The sequence below is a fragment of the Balaenoptera musculus genome, chromosome 15, assembly GCF_009873245.2.
Source record: "Balaenoptera musculus isolate JJ_BM4_2016_0621 chromosome 15, mBalMus1.pri.v3, whole genome shotgun sequence".
Classification (NCBI taxonomy): domain Eukaryota; kingdom Metazoa; phylum Chordata; class Mammalia; order Artiodactyla; family Balaenopteridae; genus Balaenoptera; species Balaenoptera musculus.
The window spans coordinates 73,503,527-73,525,805 of NC_045799.1; the positions used below are offsets into that span (position 1 = coordinate 73,503,527).

The 22,279-nt window shown below is 40.7% G+C and overlaps 2 protein-coding genes across 9 annotated transcripts in view; both read left to right on the forward strand.

The window, feature by feature from the left end:
* The window catches only part of RABGEF1 (RAB guanine nucleotide exchange factor 1), a 90,026-nt gene that overhangs the window by 11,472 nt on the left and 56,275 nt on the right, over positions 1-22,279 (forward strand). For 2 of the 8 annotated variants that reach the window (XM_036824198.1, XM_036824197.1), the window contains exon 1: positions 12,800-13,816. The exons of 3 other annotated variants lie outside the window; for them this stretch is intronic. Coding sequence is in view for 1 of the 5 variants with exons in the window: in XM_036824201.1 (XP_036680096.1) it covers positions 7-34 (28 nt within the window). In the remaining 4 variants the exon portion in view is untranslated. Of the gene's footprint in view, positions 1-6; positions 136-12,799; positions 13,822-22,279 lie in introns of those variants that run through there. 3 more of the 8 variants (XM_036824201.1, XM_036824199.1, XM_036824200.1) reach the window with 3 other exon arrangements.
* Positions 9,620-9,999, forward strand: LOC118880552 (60S ribosomal protein L31-like). Its single transcript, XM_036824203.1, has one exon. It carries the CDS (start codon positions 9,622-9,624, stop codon positions 9,997-9,999), a length of 378 nt encoding a protein of 125 aa, XP_036680098.1. The 5' UTR covers positions 9,620-9,621.

The window sequence follows — 22,279 nt, forward strand, 5'->3', positions numbered from 1 at the left end:
TTTTAGGAACTGGGTTCACCTGATCCCTTACTGAAGACCCAGGGTTCCAGTAGCTGAAAGCCCTGTACGCCTTTTCTCCTGTCCTGGCCCTACACCTCCAAGACACACTCCAGTACCTCAGTAGGGGTCCCAGGGGGACGCCAGCATGGGCAGCCTCTGCTCCTTGTTCCTACATCTCCATGATGCTGGGGTTGGCTGAGGCCAGCAATCCTTATAGGTATGAGAGTTGGAATAACATCTTTTTCCATAAGATGTTACAAAACCCAAACGAACTTTTTGGCCAACCCAGTAATAAACAGATTCAAGGTCCAGAGGCACCATGTGAGTGTCTGTCCATGCAGCGGCCTGGAGCGGTCAAGGTGAAACTGGCAACTTGGTCCACGCAATGAGGGCAGGGCAGGTATTTCAAACACTTTGGCTTCAGAAGATGCTGCATTACATGTGCAAGATCCCAAGAGGCCAGCAGAGGCATGGCAGCTGTGGTTGTAGCTGACAGAGAAGCCGCTGCAAGCTGCAGGTAGGTGCCCATGTGCAGCGGAGACCAGCCAAAACCCAGAGCTTCCCAGAGCAGACACAGCAAGGGACAGTATTCTCTTACAGCGGCTGACTGACGTGCCAGAAGAGGAAACTGAACTCCTGCTCACCCTTTTGCCAACCATGTGCCTTTACATCCCACCCATTCAAAATGGAAAGTAACACAGAGACTCCTTGGGACCTTACGTGTGTCTCCATGCCTGACTTGCACTTGGAGTCATTTGTATTAGTCAGGAGGAAAAAAACCACACGGTAATTTGAATAATTTATATCTTTAATATAAATAGCTATTAATTATAAGAAGATTGGAGTAATGAGGGATTGGCTAATAAAGAGTAGAGATAACTATAAAGAATATAGGAATAGCAGATGTAAGAAGCAGCCCCTAGGGCAGAGATAGAGCATCCAAGGACGAGTACCCCTCTCCCCCCAGAGCTGATACCCAGACCTTTTTTGGAGAAGGCATGACCATGGCTCACCGAACGGTAGAGAAGTCATGGGGGAACTTGCTGGAAACCCACCCTCTGGGATGCTGGAAAAATCCATTCCTTGGGAGGTGTCTTGCCAGAGGCCCTCCACGACAAAACCACCCCAGGGGAGTGCCGGGGAAAGCTGCGGGCCTCTTTGTGCTGCTCACTACCCTGCATGGCAGGAGCTGGGTGCTGGAGAAGCTGTGTGAGCTGTGAGCAAGCACACCCGAACCAGAAAGGAAACATCTCCCTCCTTGCAGTGTCTCACCAATGCCCTCTACTAACAAAGAATCATGTTAGTCGGCAAAGGCAAAAAATACTCATAAGTCCCAACCCAATTTTTGCGGAGGCAACGGATGAATATGGGGCTAAAAGGCAGTCAATACCTGGCACATCATCTACATATGCTGATGACTCCCCAGATGTATGCTGTCCAGGCTTCTTGCTTCAGCCTCGAATTACACACCCAATAACCTGCCAAATATTGCTACTTCAATATCTGTTAGCCATCTCAAACTTAATACATCCAGATGGAATTCTTGATCTCCTCTCCCACCCCAAACATCCTCATTCCACCTCCTCCCTCTCAGGAAATGGCACCACCATGCATCCAGTCAACAAAAACCGGCATCACCTTTCACTCCCCTCCTTCACCTTCCCCTTCTCCTTGCAATCCATCACCAAGTACTTGAATACATCTTCAAGACGTATCGAGTTTTCACAGATTTGCTTGTTTGGCTCACCATCATCTTTCATCCTGAGTTACTACAAAGGCCTCCTGGCTTAATTTGGCTCTCAATTACCCCGTCTAACCTATTCTCCAGAACAGTCTTTTGAAACGGTTGATTAGATCCTGCACTATGCTGACTTAAAACCCTTTGCTTTTTTCTTTTTTTAATTAATTTTTATTGGAGTATCGTTGATTTACAGTGTTGTGTTAGTTTCGGGTGTACAGCAAAGTGAATCAGTCATACATATACATATATCCACTCTTTTAAAAATTCTTTTCCCATATAGGTCATTACAGAGTATTGAGTAGAGTTCCCTGTGCTATACATTAGGTCCTTATTAGTTATCTATTTTATATATAGTAGTGTGTATATGTCAGTCCCAATCTCCCAATTTATCCCTTCTCCCATGGTAACCATAAGTTTGTTTTCTACATCTGTGACTCTATTTCTGTTTTGTAAATAAGTTCAAACCCTTTGCTTTTAAAATGAAATTGGAAAGGCTTACCATGTTTGATCTGGTTCCTGCCAACCCGTCCAGCCCCAACACACCACCCTACTCCTTGTTTCCCATCCTCCACCCTGGCCTTCTTTCAGTTCCTGTCTCAGCTTTTTGTGATTGACATTTCCTCTGCCTGGGATGCCCTTCCCCCATCTCTTCTCATTTATGGCTGGCTCCTTTTCATATTTTATGTTCCAGCTCAAATGTTACATACTCAGTGAGACCTTCTCTGACCATGCCATCTAAAGCACACTCCCTCCCATTACCATCTATCACGTCACCCTATTTCTTTATAGCATTTATTACCAATAGTAGTTGTCTTGTTTGTTATGTCTCTATTTTCTTTCAAATAAGCCCCTCGAGGGCATAGATTTTGCCTCTGTTGTTCACACCTATATCCCAATGCTTGGAACAGTCAGTGCCTGGAAAAGAGGTGCTCACAGTCAAGATCTGTTAAACAGTCTGTCCAGTATATGGACAGGAGACCACTTGGAGCATCTTAGTATTACCATGCCCTGTGATTAAAGTCAATGGAAAACTGCAACAACCCAATCCAGGCAGGATTACTAATGGCTCAGACCTTTCATGAGTGAAAGTTTGGGTCACCCCACCACGTAAAGAGGTTGAGTATGGAGATTAAGTTTGATATAAGGAGATGCATATGGGTGCCAAGTTGACAGGGGGTGGAGTTATGACAGCTAATTGTATGTGTCAACTTGGTTGGGCCACAGTGCCCAAATATTTGGTCAAACATTATTCTGAATGTTTCTGTAAGGGTGTTTTTGGATGGGATTTACATTCAAATCAGTGGACTTGGAGTAAAGCAGATTACCCTCCATAATGTGGGTGGACCTCATCCAATCAGTTGAAGGCTTGAATAGAACAAAAGGCTCCCTCAAGCACGAGGGAATTCTGACAGCAGTCTGTCTTCAGACTTCACTGCAACACCGGCTCTTCCTGGTTCATCAGCAGACTGCCTTTGAACTTGAACTGCAATTCTTTCCTGAGCCTCCAGCCTGCCAGCCTCCCCCATCAGATTTTGGACCCACCAAGCCTCCACAATCACATGACCCAATCCCTTAAAATAATTCTCTTCCTATATATACTGTATCTATCTATCTGTCTATCTATCCCAGGATATGTATATCTATCTATCTATCTATCTATCTATCTATCTATCTATCTATCTATCTTCTAGAAAGAGATTTATATACATCCTAGGAGAATATATATCTATAATGAAGTGCAAAGGTAGCATACCACATGTTTTGCCACCTTACTATTCTCATTTAACATTATCTTTTGGAGATCTGTTCATTTCAGTTCATGTAGCGCTGCCCCTCCCCCCTTTAAAAATTTGATAGTATTCCATTAAAAGTAGGTTCCACAAAACTATTTAAAAATAGTTTCTGCTGCCTTTTGAGATACACATGCCTCTAACTATTTAGCAACAGATTAATAAGCCTTTCCCACATTTCAGCAAATACAGCCCTCAGCTCTCTTGTTCTTGATATGATAAAGACTACTTAGAAACGTTAAAAAAAAAAAAAAAGAAAAAGTAAGATGGAGGTCTTGGGTTTTTAGCTGATTGATTCTATAATGCTTATAGATTTGAGTCATGGTTGACCACAATATGGTTCAGCAAGAGAGAATGTACTCCTTTGCGTATGTGAATGGTCTGTTTTCCTTGATTTTGGATCCTATGGAAAATGGCTTAAGTTACGTGGTTCCTGGATTGCTTCTCACTTGGGAACTTGGCAATTTGATGAGCCCTTCCGCTGTCACTAATCTGATTATCTCCCAGAGTCTATCCCTGAGGCTTTCCTCTGGGTTGCTTCATTCTTAGGCAGCCTTTATCTACTGCTGCAGAGATCGCCTTTGCCAGAAAACCAGAGAAGAGAGAGAGTCACTTTCCTGAAAGCTAGGAAAGTCCTAGAAAGGAATTATGGGCAATCCTCACGCATTTGTTGAGGCCAGGGGAATGGCAGAGCTCACATGCCTATTCTTGGAGCCAAGGGATAGGGTCATCAATGGCTGAACTCTGTAGACTAATAATGTAGGGAGGTGCAGTTCCTCCCAAAAAAGCTAGGTAGACAAAAACCACACATCCTCTACTAGTTTTACAAAAGTGTATACTCTTTCTCTCTTCTGATAGGGACCTCTGTTTTCACTGGCAGACATTAGTCATAGCCACATCGTATGAGTTTAGCACAGATCTCTAGCTGTTAATGGTTTCTTAAAGTCTTGCATTCTGCAAAAACCAACAACAAAAAAAATTTCCTCTGTGGGCTGAAGTAGAAAAAAAGGGGGAGAGGGTCAAGTTTTAACTCCTTTTCTCTTTAATGTATATATTAAATGGTTTGATATTAGTTTTTGATGAACTGATATGTGTCCTGTCATATAGCAAGTAGAAAATTTAATTCTCCTTCTCTATGATAGTGATGTGATTTTACTGTTGCAAACCAGGCAAGTCTCATTAAGAAAGATTGTTTCTTTTATACAATTGCTGCAAGAAAATGTTGCAACTGACAAGGGCTTAATCTCCAAAATATACAAACAGCTCATACAACTCAACAACAAAAAATCAAACAACCCAATCAAAAATGGGCAGAAGACTTTAATAGACATTTCTCCAAAGAAGACATACAGATGGCCAAGAAGCACATGAAAAGATGCTCAACATCACTAATTATTAGAGAAATGCAAATCAAAACTACAAGGAGATAGCACCTCACGCCAGTCAGAATGGCCATCATTAAAAAGTCTACAAATAACAAATGCTGGAGAGGGTGTGGAGAAAAGGGAACCCTCCTACACTGTTGGTGGGAATGTAAGTTGGTGTGGCCACTATGGAGAATAGTATGTAGGTTCCTCAGAAAACTAAAAATAGAATTACCATATGTTCCAGCAATTCCACTCTTGGGCATATACCTGGACAAAGCTATAATTCAGAAAGATACATGCACCCCTATGTTCATAGCAGCACTATTCACAATAGCCAAAACATGGAAACAACCTAAATGTCCATTGACAGATGAATGGATAAAGAAGATGTGGTACATATATACAATGGAATACTACTCAGCCATAAAAAAAGAACAAAAAAAATGCCATTTACAGCAACATGGATGCAACTAGAGAGTATCATACTAAGTGAAGTTAGTCAGTTAGAGAAAGACAAATACTATATGATATCACTTATATGTGGAATCTAAAATATGGTACAAATGAACTTACCTACAAAACAGAAACAGAGTCACAGACATAAAGATCAGACTTGTGGTTGCCAAGGGGCAGGGGGAGGGAAAGGGAAGGACTGAGAATTTGGTGTTTGTAGATGCAAACATTTAGAATGGATAAACAACAAGGTCCTACTGTATAGCACAGGGAACTATATAATTGCTGCAAGAAATAATGGCTCAATGTTATATAAAGTCAAAATTCCTGTCTTAGGCGCATATTATTAAAATTTGAAATGATAGGACAACTTGAACATGAAAATAAATAAGTATAGCAATGGGTTATAACCCATTGAATAAAATAAGAATCCATGAATTCATGTTGACACAAATGAATAATTACATAAAAGAGGTAGAAAGGAGAGTTCTTAGAGTAAAATGTCAGCTAATAAGTATAGAGAAAGAATGATGGGGTTAGAAAACCTCCATTTAGCAACCATCATAATTATAACTGAATAATCATCAATCATCAAAGTATTTTCCTATAAATTACTAATTAATTATAAAGGTAAAAATAGTAACTTCACAGTGGAGACACCTGAAAGACTCCACCTTAATCATTAATCAAAGTTGTTAGCCAAAATGGGACAAACAGACATCATGCACATCACCTATCTTAACACCTTGAGGAGAATACAATATTATGCCAGTGATTTTTCTGCCAAAAAATGAATAACCTGAATCTAATCATGAGAAAAAGTCAGAGAAACCCAAAGTGAAGGACATCTTTTAGAATGACCTTCTTATACTTTACAAAAATGTCAAGATTATGAAAGACAAATTGAAATGGAAGAACTATTCCAGATTAAAGAAGGCTAAAGAGACATGGCAATTAAGTGATCCTGGGTTAGATTTGGGATCAGGAAAAACAATAGCTATAAGGGGCATTTTGGGGACAAATTGATGAGAATTGAATAAAGGCTATAGATTAAATAATAGGATTTTATCAATGTTAATTTTCCTGATTTTGATAATTTTGCTTTGGTTTTTCTCAGAGAATATCTTTATTCTTAGGAAATACACACTGAAATATGTAGGCATCAAGAAGTATGATGTTTGCAAGTTAGTCTTAAATTCTTTAGGAAACAAGTGAGAGAGAGAGAGAGAGGGTACAAATGATAAAGAAAATGGGGCAAATCTACAAATTCAAGACGCTCAAAAAACTCCACGTAAGATAAATTCATAGAGACCCACAGCAAAACACATTGTAATCAAACTGTAGAAAGCCAAAGAAAAAGAATCTTGAAAGCAGCAAGAGAGAACCAATTCGTCACATACTACGGAAGCCAGAAGGGAGTCAGATGTCATATTTAAAGTGTTGAAATAAAAACCTGTCAACCAAGAATTCTGTATCTGGCAAAACTATTCAAGAATGAAGGAGAGGGCTTCCCTGGTGGCACGGTGGTTGAGAATCTGCCTGCTAATGCAGGGGACACGGGTTCGAGCCCTGGTCTGGGAAGATCCCACATGCCGCGGAGCAACTAGGCCTGTGAGCCACAGCTACTGAGCCTGCGCGTCTGGAGCCTATGTTCCGCAACAAGAGAGGCCGCGATAGTGAGAGGCCCGCGCACCGCGATGAAGAGTGGCCCCCGCTTGCCGCAACTAGAGAAAGCCCTAGCACAGAAACGAAGACCCCACATAGCAATCAATCAATCAATCAATCAAAAAAAAAAAAAAAGAATGAAGGAGAAATTAAGACATTGTTACTAGTGGACCTGCTCTGTGAGAAATGCTAAAAGGACTTCTTCAGGCTGAAGAAAAAAGGACACCGGAAGAAGCCACATGGAGAAATAAGAACACCAGTAAAGATAAATACCTAGGTAAACGTAAAAGCATTATTGTACTAAAGGTTTATAACTCCTCTCTTTTCCCCTATATGATTTAAAAGACATATATGCATAAAACATTAATTATAAACCTGTACTGATAGGCACACAATTTATAAAGATGAAATCTGTGACAATAACAGGATAAAATGAGAGGGACATAGTTGTAATCGAAGCAGAGTATATACTATTTTAAATAAGTTGGTATTATTCAAACTAAGTTGTTATGAGTTCAAAATGTCAATTGTAATCCCAAAGGTAACCACTAAGAAAATAACGAAAAAAATGTACAGAAAATGAAAATGGTAGGCTACAGAAAAACAAATACCAAAATATGAGGTAATGGAAGAATTGAGAAAAAAAATTTAAGCTATATAGAAAACAAGAAGCAAAATGGCAGAAGTAAGTCATTATTTATCAGCAATTACTTTATTTCTTTTGTTTGCTTTTAAATATAGTCAATCCTAGCAATTACTTTAAATGTAAATAGGTTACACTCTCCAATTTAAAGTCAAAGATTGGCAGAATGTATTTCCCAAAAAGTTCCATCTATCTGCTCTCTATAAGAAATTCACCTTAGATACAAAAACACAAAGAGGCTGGAAGTAAAAGGATGGAAAAATATATTCCATGAAAACAGTAACCAAAGGAGAGTTGGGGTGGCTATATTGTTAGAATAGATTTTACATTAAAAAAAAGGTTGGACTTCCCGGGTGGTGCAGTGGTTAAGAATCCACCTGCCAATGCAGGGGACATGGGTTCGAGCCCTGGTCCGGGAAGATCCCACATGCCACGGAGCAACTAAGCCCGCACGCCTACAGCCCGTGCTCCGCAACAAGAGAAGCCACCACAATGAGAAGCCCGCACACCGCAACGAAGAGTAGCCCCCACTCACCACAACTAGAGAAAGCCCATGAGCAGCAATGAAGACCCAATGCAGCCAAAAATTTAAAAATTAATAAGTAAATTTTTTAAAGAAGGTTATAAGAGACAAGAAAGACCTTATAGACTGAAAAAGATTTAATCCAACAAGATGATGTAACAATTTTATGCATATATACACCTAATAACCAAGCACCAAATATATATGAAACAAACAAACAAAAAAAGGCAGATTTAAGGGAGAAATCAACAGTTTTACAATAAGAGTTGGAGACTTCACTATCCCGCTTTCAATAATGGATAGAACAACCAGAGACGAGATCAGTAAGGAAAGAGAGTACTTGAATGACACTATAATCCAATGAGACCTAACAGACATATATAGAATACTTCAGCCAACAATAGTGGATACACATAGAACATTGTCCAGAATAGAACATATGTTGGGCCACAAAGAAAAGCCTTAGTAAATTTTGAAAGGTTGAAATCATACAAAGTATCTTTTCTAATCACAATGGAATGAAACTAGAATCAGTAACAGAGGGAAACTCACAAAAATGTAGAAATTAAAAAACATGCTCTTAACCAATGGTCAAAGAAGAAATCACAAGGGAAATTAAAAAATACTTTGAGACAAATGAAAATGAAAACACAACTTACAAAACCTATGGAATGACATGAAAGCAGTGCTCAGAAGGAAATTTGTAGCTGTAAACATCTACATTAAAAAAGAAGAAAGATCTCAAATCAATAACGTAACTGTACACCTTAAAGGAACTAGAAAAATGAAGAGCAAATTGAACCAAAGCTAGCAGAAGGCGGAAAGTAGAGTAGAGACAAATGGAATGGAGAATAGGAAAACAAGAGAATACAGAAAATCAACAAAACCAAAACTTGGTTTTTTTAAAGATCATCAAAATTGACAAGTCTTTAGCTAGATTGACTAAGAAAAAGAGAAAACAAATTGCTAAAATCAGAAATAAAAGAGGGGACGTTACTACTGACTTTACATAAATGAAAAGGATTATGAGAATTCTATGAATATATGGGCACCAACAAATTGAATAACTAAATGTAATGAACTAATTCCTAGAAACATAAATCCTACCAAGTCTGAATCACAAAGGAATAGAAAATCTGAATATACTTATAACTAGTAAGGAGATTGAATCTGTAGTCAGAAGTTTCCCAACAAGTAAAAGCCCTGGACTTTATGGCTTTGCTGGTGAATTCTACCAAATGTTTAAAGAACTAATAACAATCCTTCTCAAATTCTTCAGAAAGAAATTGAAAGTGGAGAGAATGCTTTCTAACTTATTCAGTGAGGCCAGCATTGCCCTAATACTGAGCCAGATAAAGACACTACAAGGAAACTACAGACTAATACTCCTTAAGAACATTAATATAAAAATCCTCCCTTTCCAACCCGGGACGGGCAGGATGGCTCCAGCAAAGAAGGGCAGTGAGAAGAAGGAGGGCCGGTCCGCCATCAACGAGGTGGTGACCAGAGAATACACCAACAGCATTCACAAGCGCATCCATGGAGTGGGTTTCAAGAAGCGTGCCCCTCGGGCACTCAAACAAATCTGGAAATTTGCCATGAAGGAGATGGGAACTCCAGATGTATGCCTTGACACCAGGATCAACAAAGCTGTCTGGGCCAAAGGAATAAGGAATGTCCCATACCATATCTGTGTGCGGTTGTCCAGAAAACGTAATGAAGATGAAGATTCACCAAACAAGCTCTATACGTTGGTTACCTATGTATCTGTCACCACTTTCAAAAATCTACAGACAGTTAATGTGGATGAGAACTAACTGTGCTTGTTCAATAAAGTTACAGAACTGCCAAAAAAAAAAAATTCCTCAACAAAGTACTAACGAAGAATTCAGCAGCATATTAAAAAGGTTACATGCTGTGACCAAGTGGGATATATTCCCGGAATATACAAGGATGGTTCAACATATGAAAATTGATCAAATGTTATTCACTATATTGAAAAAACTACCCGATCTTCTCAATTGATACAGAAAAAGCTTGTGATACAATTTAATACACTTTCATGATAAAAACACTCCAAAAAACTAGGAATATAGATATCAGAAAGCCACATATAAAAAACCCATAGCTAACACTGTACTCAGCAGTGAAAGATTAAAAGCTTATCTGCTGAAATAAGAAACAAGACAAGGATGACTGTTTTTGCCAATTCTATTCAATATAGTATTGGAAGTTCTAGTTAGAGCAACTAGGCGAGAAAAGGAAAAGCCATCCAAACTGGAAAGGAAGGAGTAAAATTATCTGTTTGAAGCTGATATGATCTTATATGTAGAAAACCCTAAGGATTACACACACACACACACACAAACCTGTTAGAACCAATAGACGAATTGAGCAATGTAGTAGTACAGAATCAACACAGAAATCAGTTGCATTTCTAATAATGAACAATCCAAAGAGGAAATTAGGAAAAGAGTTCCACCTACAATAACATCAAAAAGAATAAAATACTTAGGAATTAATTAAGGAGGTGAAAGACTTGTACACTGAAAACAGCAAAACCATTGCTGAAAGAAATGAAAGAAGATGTAAATAAATGGAAAGACATCTCATGTAAATTGGTTTGTTGTTGAATTTTAGGAGTTCTCTATATATTCTGGATAACAGTCCCTTATCACAGATAGGTGATCTGCAAATATTTTTTCCTATTCTGTGAGTTGCCTTTATACTCTGTTGATTGTTGCCTTGGATGCACAAAAGTTTTTAATCTTGGTAAGTCCAATATGTCTATTTTTTTCTTTTATTACCTGTGCCTTTGGTGTCATATCTAAGAAATTATTGCCAAATCCAGTGTTATGAAGCTTTTCTCTCCTGTGCTTCCTTCTAAATTTTATCTCTTACATTTAGGTCTTTCATCCATTTTGAGTTAATTTTTTTACACGGTGTTGGGTAAGGGTCCAACTTCACTCCTTTGCATGTAAATTTTATATTATGTATATTTTACAATTAAAAATAAAGTTAAAAAATTAATACCCTTTGATGATAAAAACACCCAGTAAACCAGGAATAGCAGGGAATTTCCTCAACATGATAAAGGCCATGTATGAAAAACCCACTGGTAACATCATATCATGGTGAAAGACTGAAAGTTTTTTTCAGTAAGATTGGGAACAAGACAAGGATGTGTACTTTAAGCACTTCTATTAGTATGTTTTCATTTCTCTCTGGTAGATTCATCTTACCTAACTTTTCTGCAGAATTTGACTCATCTGATCAATACCTTGGCTTTCTCTCTCTCCTTAGCCTCCACATTAGTCCTCTTTTTTAGTTTTCCTCTTTTTTTTTTTCTCTCTTTGATGGCTCTTTTTCTTTTGACCCACTCCAGGATTTACTCTTAGCCCTCTTTTATCTTCACTTTTTCCAATGGGACTGATTTTTATAAGTTAATATGCAAAACAACACATAAATTGAAATAAAGAATAATACAGTGAGTAGCCATATACCTATCACCCAGCTCAAGAACTAAAACATTGCCTCCTCAGTTGACTGTACCTTTGGTGCCCCTTTCCAATAGCCTCCACTGCCACCCCTTCTCCCAGAGGGAAGTGTGGTAGTTTTGTGGTAGTTTGTTGCATTAATGGCCCCAATGAGTCAGACTTTGTCCTCACTTTTGCTGGGCCCCTCCCACTTTGACTTTGGGGTTTGCCCCTTAGTTGCTTTGCCCATTACCTTTTGATCTCTTCTCCTTTCTCCCCTCAATTCACTGCTACAGCTACACAAGTTGGCCTCAGGAGGGCCTTTGCACTGGCTGTTCCCTGTGCCTAGAACACTCTTGCCCAAATACTTGCATAGTATTGTAGTATAGCTAGCTCCCTAACCCTTTGCTCTGGTCGTCTCCTCAGCCAGGGCTTTCCTGTCCACCCTAAAACATCAAACTTCTTGGCTGCACTGGCTATCCCTCTCCCTTGCATTATTCTTTTCCATAGCAATGGTCACTATCCTATGTACTATTGTAAATAATTTATTGTTTAGTGGCTCCTCCACCTCTTCCCTAGAATGTAAGCTTCTCAGCTTAGGTACTTTTTTTTTTTTTTTTTTTTTTAATAGTCTGGTATCCTCAGCCTAGCATACATTAGATACTGTAGGGGAGGGAAAATAATTTTCCCTCTGCTCTTCTGAGTTCTTGGCTGAAACCCTTTAATAAAAGAATAACAAAGAGGAAAACAAATAGAGATGTGCTAATATGTATACCTCACATATACATAGGAGATACCCAGGCAAAAGGCTTAGAATGCCAACTTAAATACCATTTTCCGGTAAAGACAAACAAGGAAATGTGTCTGTTGGGGGGGTGGGGTGGGGGGAGGGTGGAGACCAGTTATGGAGGTGACCAGGGAAAGAAAAATAAACAAGAAGTTTGTTATACAGATTTAAGTCAGTGTCTTCTCCACTGATGAGTCTCTAGTGATTTATTAGAGTTGTCCTTTTCTTCCAGGTACAGAGGGGGAGACACTTTTACAAATAGCGATTTCCTTCATAAATGTACGTTTCCCTTACAAAAGGTTAACTTCTAGTTTATTTTCAGGGCTTCTCTGTGTTTACTTTCTCAGAATAAGCCTTATGTCAAAGAGGCATATTTTGGGGTGGCATATTCTGCTACCTTCCAGCGTTTAGGAATAATTTGAGGAACAAATCAATCTCCATTTTGCAAATAACGAGCAAAGACTGAGATATTAGGCAAGCTGTCCAAGATCACAGAGGCAGCATTTAGCAAACCTGGGATTCCAACCCAGGGCTCCCTCCCAGACACTGTACTATAGTATTTTCTTTTCTGTCTCTTTTTTATTTATTTTCCAGTCGTGGCTGCGTTTTGTGCCATAGATGGCATCCAGAATACAGAAGCAGCTGCTGTCTCCAACATTCCTGAAATGGGAATCACGGAGAATTGGATTCCATTTATAACTAGACCATTAATACTGTGTGACACTGGCTAACGTATTTAACTTCTGGAACTCAGTTATGCTCAGCTGTAAAACCGGCTAATAGATCAACAAATCTCTTTAAGTCCTCTAACTCAAGAACTTTTAAAATCCTAAAATCCGTGTGAAGCGATGGAATTCATTAGTTTCGCAGGCAGCCTCATTCCCTACGGGCTGGAACCGTCCACTGGCCCAAACACCGCTCTGCCGCAGCCTTTGCCACCGCCTCCCATTCCAAGCTAAGAATGGGCAGTGTCACCCTCAGGCTACTCCTAGTGGGATCCCGGTAGCAGGGGTTGAGGAAAAGACAAGGAAACACCCGCTTCTCCGCCGGCTCCCGAACGCTCCAGGTCAGCGCCCCGGGACCAGCGTCGAGGCCGCCTCCTTCCCTTCGCACTACGGCTTTGTCGGTGCCGTCATCCACGCCAGCCTCGCCCCCCGCTCCACCCAGGGCGGACTCCGACTAGCACCCGCATCCTCCCGGCGGTGCGCAGAGGCCCCGGAAGTGACGTCCGTGCGTGCGTGGCGTGCGCGCGCGGCGCCGGGGGCGGGGCTGCGAGAGGGAGGGCCGGCGTGAGGGCGGGTTGTGACTGGCACTCGGACCTACTCGAGCGACGCGGGGAGAGCGGCAGTTCGGACGTCGGTGGAGCAGCAGGTAAGGTACGGGGCGGACGGACGGGGGCCCAGGGCGGCGTCAGGGCAGTGGGGCGGCGGCGCCGTGCCGGTGGGGGTTACTGGGTCATTGGTCCGGGCTGTACACCCGGCTGGGGCCGTCTCGCACCGGTGCCTCCTGCCGCCCTCCAGCTGAGCCCGGGGCCCGGCGGCGCGGCCCTGGCCGGTCCCAGGCCGTCGCCGGCCCCCCTCATCCTCTGCGTGCTCGGCCTGCCCGTTTCGGGCGCTCGTCGCCAAGTTCTCCGAGGCCCGGCCCAGCTCCGACGGGCAGGCGCGTATCGTTTCCTGGCCGCCGCCTGCCACCCGTCCACCCCTCACGGGATGGCTGCGCTCCAGCCGGCTCCCTCCTGACTGTCCAGACGGCGGAGTGCCGAGGGACACCTGTGGTGGTGACCGGGCGGGTCGTGCCCCGGGCCCCTCGGGGACCTGCCGCAGCCCGGCCTGGGCAGGGGCGCCGGGACCTCAGGGACCCGCGTCGGTCTCGGGGAGGGAAAGGTCCTGGAGCTGGGAGGATGCTGTCTTTCGCAGCGCGGGGACTGGAAGACTGGTCCTAACTTTCGCCCCGTGGTTGAGGGCGAAGTTGTGGGCCTGGGCTTAGGAGCAGAAGTCCCTGCTTCCGAACCGTCTCGGAGGAGAGCAGAGGTGATACCCATCACGGAAGCTTAGTCGACAGGGTGGAAGGACTCAGGCGCTTCAGAGAATAGGTCAGAGCCTGCTGGTGGTGTCTCAGCGCTGGTGACCAAGCCCTGTGGTTGGGAAATGTGTCATTGGGCGCCGGGACTCGCCTTGCCGAGAGATTAGATGTGAAAATTTGTCAGGATGAGTTCACAGCATCACCTGGGGAATAGTTTGTTTGTTTTTTTTTTTTTGGATCTGAAGAGTTTTGTTTGAGTTTAAAAAATAGTTGTACCTTTTTTTTCAGTAAATCTAAAACTGCAAAACAAACCCCCCAAAATCTATCAAGGTTACTAATTAAAATAGTTGTACCAAGAAAGCTTGCCGGAGTTGCAAGGAGATTTGATTTTACTTAATCCCTTTAATGATAAATAACGTTAATTTAAGAGTTACTCGTTCTTAGGTGGAAGATTAAGGTGTTCAAGGATTTGAATTTTTATTGACCTTCCAAGCAATCATTTTCTTCTCTCTGGAAGTTAGCCACTTTAGGAGAGAGGGACAGCGAGGATACTCGCCATGGGTGGTGAGCAGCAGAGCACAGAGGGGGGACACCCCAGGTGTCTTGAGGGACTGCAGGGCGTGGAGGGTGGAGGAAGTTACCAGGAAATATTTATGGAAGTGTCTTGAATAATGAGTAACATTCAGCCTAACAAGGTGGGGTGAGAATTTTAGAGGTAGTGGAAATGTGGGCGTGGGGCAACTAAAGGAGAAGAGGCCAGTAACTCCCAGGAGGTGGTTTTTGAAAAGTGAAAAAATGCAGGCAGAGGCGGGTGGCAGATAGGGGCAGAGATGCAGGAGATTCTTGGGCTTTTCTCTGATGGTGACAGAACCAGGGAAGGGTTTTAAGGAGGGTTATTTGCCTGGTTAACATGGAATTTTATGTTATTTGCTTGCTTAACACACGGGCTGCTCTGCTATGTGGCTGATGAGGATTGTGCCCCGTATAGTGCTTGATTATGTGCTAGCTTGTATTTTAATCGTTTCTGCTTGTTAAATGTTTGAATTGAATTTTATATTCATTTACTAATTGTTTGTATGAGTGTGTGACCCTGCTTATTTGTAAACTTCTATAAACAGGAATTCTGCTTTTATCTCTTTGCATCTCAATCCAAGTCAGGCATTCATGAGTGTTCATGAGGACTTGATGAGAAATCATTGATTTCTTTTTTTTTTTTTTTTTAGAGGAACTCTTTTATTTATTTATTTTTATTTTTGGCTGTGTTGGGTCTTCGTTTCTGTGCGAGGGCTTTCTCCAGTTGCGGCAAGCGGGGGCCACTCTTCATCGCGGTGCGCGGGCCTCTCACTGTCGCGGCCTCTCTTGTTGCGGAGCACAGGCTCCAGACGCGCAGGCTCAGTAGTTGTGGCTCACGGGCCTAGTTGCTCCGTGGCATGTGGGATCCTCCCAGACCAGGGCTCGAACCTGTGTCCCCTGCATTGGCAGGCAGACCTTCAACCACTGTGCCACCAGGGAAGCCCCGAAATCATTGATTTCTGATGTTGGTTTTCAGTGAGAAAAAAGACTTGACCGGTACTTCTTTTAATATCTATGTATAGAAGAACTAAGGTCTTGTTTCATTTACTCTTCTCAATCTTTGGCTAGAGACAGAGAATTTCTATCTTGGCAATGTGAGTTTAATTTTTGGCGCATGTGTTTATATTGGTTGCAAAGTAAACATTTCTAGCAGAGATGACCCATCCCTAAAATATATTGAGATACCTGTTTAACATAACATACCTGTCTATTCTGTGACTTAGAATAGAAATGCTATTAAGTGGCTTCTTAACCCAGCAATAAAGTTGTCACCCTAAAAAAAAAGTTTCACAATAGAGGCCAAACATTTTGAAAGTCATATTAAATGTTCATTTCTGTCATAAAGCATTGTAGGAACATAATGTATGTTGTTTCACATGACTGAAAGGCCTTGAAATAATCTAGACTATTGTTTGTTGAATAAACACTTAGGAGAAACAACAATTGACTCATCTTTATCCCACATAATATTATGTGGCTCTTATTTTATCTGTTTGTTATTTGGATAAAGCTCCTAAAATGCTTTAAGAAAAGGCTATACTTTATGGTGCTGCTTTCAAGTTACCCTGGGAGATTCCTGTTGCTGTTGAAGTTACTGTTGGTGGGGTAGGCAGTGTAATTTTTATTGTGTAGTAAAACAGTTTTTCAAGTCTCTGGTAGCATAGCTCACTTGTTTGTGGTCACCAGGAGGGTGAAGGACTATAATTATAATCAATTAATTAGATTAATTTGTAGTTAAAAGTTAGAAGTTATGATCAGAATGCTAAGTATGAGTTCATGATAGGGTAAAATTTTACCCACTAAGAGAATATTAAGCTTTTTGTTTTGCTCAGACGACAGCAATAAGATTACTGAAATCCCTGAAGCAGGAATGTAGCAAGAGCATTTGGGGCTTTAAATTCTGTGCTGTCTCCCAGTCAGGAATGGTTGGCAGCATCCCCTGTGCTAGGCACAGGGCAACTCAGGAGGAGCTGTACACAAATTTTATAAATCGTTTTTGAAGCTAGCCTATTCAGTTCTCATTCAGAATAAATACTCAAATGCAACTGCATTTGTGGTGATTTCGTCTGTATTTTAAAAATAAAAATGACTTTTGGGGGATTTTTATATGGGATATATTTACAAGTTTCTGTGTGCTCCACAGTTAAAAATACATAATGAAAGTGTTTTATTTTGGTAGTTCCTCTGTTGTTAGAATTTCCTAATTTTAAATATAGTGTTTGCTACAACACTTTCTTTTTTTCTTTTGGAGCACAAGAAAGATAATGCCTCTAGAAATTGAACTCATAACATGTTTATTAATGGAAGAAAATGTCTTCTTATTGTGCTATACTGTTTTTTTTTTTTTTATTTATTTTTTTTTTTATTTTTTTTTTGTTGTGTTGGGTCTTCGTTTCTGTGCGAGGGCTTTCTCCAGTTGCGGCGAGCGGGGCCCACTCTTCATCGCGGTGCGCGGGCCTCTCACTGTCGCGGCCTCTCCCATTGCGGAGCACAGGCTCCAGACGCGCAGGCTCAGTAGTTGTGGGTCACGGGCCCAGTTGCTCCGCGGCATGTGGGATCTTCCCAGACCAGGGCTCGAACCCGTGTCTCCTGCGTTGGCAGGCAGATTCTCAACCACTGCGCCACCAGGGAAGCCCAGCTATACTGTTTTTTAAGTGGAGCATACCATTTACTTCTATCACCTCTTGTTCCAGAAAGGATACATAATGACTTGCAAAGATACAAACAACATGCTTTTGGTAACAGACAGAAATAAAGGGGTGATGGATTTAGGACTGTGAGAGAAAAATTAAGATGGAAACAGAAATGAGATCTGTACACAAAGTAACTGGACTGAAGTCTTAAGCATTTGTTAGAGGGCCACAAATTTGACTCTGCTTTTTAGTAGCCAGTTCAGAAAGAAATATAATCAGTTACATGGTTCAGTGACCATAAGATAAAAGACCAGTTTCTCCTTTGGATTCCCAAAGATGCCTTGTATTGAGAAACTCCTCAACTACATCCTTAAGTATAAATACAGCATGCATTTCAGAGGGCTGTGTTGTGTTTTACTTTGTTTTTTAGTAAAATTCCTCATTGCCTCATTGTGTAGGGTGATGACATAAGACCAAAACATAATTCAATAAAAACAGTTATGGTGTTGGCAAAATAATGTGGACTAAGCACTTAGCTCTGTAGACTGATTTAATTTAAGGATCTGTTTTACATTATCTAGATAAGTAGATGGGGATTACACATTTTTCAGGTTACCTTTCATAAATGTTTTGTTTCTCAGTGGAGCTTTTGTTATTAATTTATCAGCAGTGGTGTTTGTGTTTGTGCTTCCCACAAGTTCCTTAAGTACATATATTTTTTGTGTTGTTGGTTAATCACAGAGCCATATTTTTAGCAGGCATGCTTTATCGTGGGGGGTGTGAAAATGGAGACTGACAAATATTTAAGTAAAAGTCACTTCACCTCCACACTCAGATGGGCTGAAGGAATATCAGTGAATACCAAGATTCATTTCTGGAAATAGGTTCGAGGTGTTAGCTCGAGCACAGAAAGCATTGGCTTGAAAAGTCCAGGCATGTAATTAATTAATTAATTAATTAATATTAATTATTTTATTTATTTCTTTTTGGCTGTGTTGGGTCTTTGTTGCTGTGCGTGGGCTTTCTCTAGCTGCGGTGAGTGGGGGCTGCTCTTCATTTCGGTGGCTTCTCTTGTTGCGGAGCACGGGCTCTAGGCACGCAGGCTTCAGTTGTTGTGGCACATGGGCTCAGTAGTTGTGGCTCGCGGGCTTTAGAGCTCAGGCTCAGTAGTTGTGGCGCACGGGCTTAGTTGCTCTGCGGCATGTGAGATCTTCCCTGGCCAGGGCTCGAACCTGTGTCCCTTGCATTGGCAGGCAGATTCTTAACCACTGCGCCACCAGGGAAGCCCTGTAATTTATTTTTAAGAAGGGAACAGATCCACTCATCTTAGATGTAGTGTCCAGTAAATTAATGTATCTGTATTTTGCTCAAGCTAAATAAGAAGTTGACCTTTTAAGTAATTAGGTAGAACTTATCAAGTGCTAGCATGGGCCAGGCATGTGCTAATAATAAGCTCTTTACATGCATTATCTCAATGTTGTCATCTTTGTTTATTCCCTTTCTTAAAAGAAAAATATAAGGAAATGTGGTTCACAGCAGTAACTTGTTCCAGGTCATACAAGAGGTGATGGAGATTTGAACTCAGGTAGTCTGACAGACTCAGTGGTCTGCACATATGACTTTATACTGCTTGAGGTGGACTAGACTGGGCCCACAGATGGGGCTAGACCATACAATTAATAGAGGTAAACCCAGTGGCCAGTATTAGAACCCACCACTGCAGAAGGGCCTTGAACAGTTCTGAATCTTCCATCCAGAAGATGAGCTGAGAGCTACAAGTTCAGGGCATTTGGCCATAGTTTATAAAGCTGGGGAACCATACATCTTCTAGGCATCTATCAGGGTTAGAAAAGAGGGAATATTATTTTATGTGTTTGTTTGCATCTGAAATGCATATATTTTTCTTTCTATTTGTTACAAATTTGTCTCATCAGATCAGGAAGACCACAATAAGATAGTTTATAAAGATAGTGTGCCATTCTGGAAAGAGAGGTCTATATTTATATTTTTAGAGTAAAACTTTAGCTGGTGATCTCACTGCTATGATTTGGGATGAATTTAAGGTTATACTTCTGTAGTGACATCGCTAGGTGTATATGTTCTTAAACCTTAATTCCATGTTTTATTAGGAATTGTATGCATAGAGTTGTACAGATAAATAAACCATTATTTATTGTGAGTTTTCATATGAGACCTATTCCAGGTTATTCCAGATTATTTTATTTTGAAGTATTGTAATATAGTTCCTACAGTATATTGTAAATTGTGACCTAGCCTACACAACTAAAGAGTAGAGAACATCCTTATTCATCCTTAATTAGTAAACAGTGGGTGAACTGTCCCTTGCCTAAATATAGTTATGTAGACATAGTGTTTCCTTAATTGCATTTCCACAGAGCTTTTGTCATTGTTAAAATAGGTTCCTGAAAAATTAGTTAGACTAGTGACCTGAGTTTTGAATAGGATATTGTAAGAAGGATACAAATTAAAAAATGTGAAAACAAACAAACAAAAATAGGCCGATGAAACATGTCTAAAATCCATTATAATTAGTGTCTCAGGAAGTTAATATGCTTGGCTTTTACTTAGCAAATTGGATTATGTATTTGTGTAAATTAATTAGCCTTTGCAGTTGGGGTTGTAGTGTGGATAAGTGTGTAGATTTCATTTGTGGTCTCAAATGTTGTATAGTTATGAATGGACACATCTTAAATATCTTACAAGGAATAATCAGATGGCAAAGTATTTTCATATGACATGCTAGCTGCTGATACCTTTACAAAGCATCATGTGATGTTACCTGCCCCAGGAAATAGAGTGGCTGATGAGAGACAAAATTGAAATTAAGTCCTTTGAATATCAACTGTATGAAGTAGACCACTGCTTTCTCCCAAGAGCCTACTTTCATTTTTATTTTATTTTATTTTTATTGACGTATTGTTGATTTACAATGTTAGATTATGTTTCAGGTGTACAGCAAGTGAATCAGTTATACATATACATATATCCACTCTTTTTCAGATTCTTTTCCCATACAGCCCATGACAGAGTATTGAGTAGAGTTCCTGTGCTATACAGTAGTCCTTATTAGTTATCTATTTTATATATAGTAGTGTGTATATGTCAATCCCAATCCCCCAATTTATCCCTCCCCCCCGGTAACCATAAGTTTGTTTTCTACATCTGTGACTCTGTTTCTGTTTTGTAAATAAGTTCTTTTCAAGAGCCTACTTTTATTCTTGCACATATTTGAGAACAAATTGCAGGCAGATTTTCTTGTTGTTGTTACCCATAAGAGGTTGTAGCCTATTTCCCTAAAGAAGAATTTTTGCCTTTTCAGTATGTTGGTCTAATAACTGCCCCCCCCATATAAATATATATATATAATCTCAACTTATTTCTTACAAAATAATGCTTGAGAAATAAGCTGAGGTTGTTTTGAAGTTTAAAGTTCTTAGATTCTGACAGAAAAACTGACCAGGAGGTTAGATTTTAGTCCAATCAATTCCAGCTCCAAACACCACCAATAATGGTTATAATGGTGAGTCTGCCATTTAGGTAAAAGCAATACAAAGATTTCAATTTCAGTCTTCAGTGAACGCTTCAGCTGTGTTTGGAGGAGAACAATCTGAGTACTGAAAAATGCTTTAAAAATTTTTTTTCTTTTTCTGAGGATTTAATTTCAGGAAGTCTAGTTTTTATAGTTATGAATTTTAGTGGCTTTACCAAACTACCCAGTCTAGTAAACACTACACATCACCCCAGAATACTTCTGATCTTTATTAATGTGTATGTTTTTGTTGTCTAAATCTGTCTACCTGTTATTTCTTGATTTTAAAGTTTTAATATTTTGTGTAAGCATTTCAGAACTCACCACAAGGTACATATGTGAGTTTTACTGTATTGCAAAGAAGTCCGGTATTTAAGCTCTATGTTACTGTGTAGTTCTACCCTTCTTTGAGCTGCCATAGATTTCCTAATCAGAATTGGTTTCAGCCAGTGTATTCTTCTTAGCTCCCAGTGATGACTAATTTCTAACCAGTTGGCTCACATTAGAATTTTCTTGGTGGATTAACACTGTTATCCTTAAATCATTAGTAGTGCTTTTTGCCTTAAAGTCTACTTTGTGTGATACCAGTATAGCTCTACTTGCTTTCTCTTGATAAATGTTGCATGCTATATATATCTTTTTCCATCCTTATACTTTCCAACTTTTCTTTGTCCTTGAAAGCACCATTGGGCTTCCCTGGTGGCGCAGTGGTTGAGAATCCACCTGCCGGTGCGGGGGACACGGGTTCGAGCCCTGGTCCGGGAGGATCCCACGTGCCGCGGAGCAACTGGGCCCGTGCGCCACAACTACTGAGCCTGCACTCTAGAGCCCGCGAGCCATAACTACTGAAGCCTGTGCGCCTAGAGCCCGTGCCTCAACAAGAGAAGCCACCGCAACGAGAAGCCTGTGCACCGCAAAGAAGAGTGGCCCTCGCTCGCCGCAACTAGAGAAAGCCTGCGCACAGCAACGGGGACCCAACAGAGCCAAAAATAAATAAAATAAATTAATTTAAAAAAAAAAAAAAAAAAAGAAAGCACCATGAAGTTAGATTTAGTT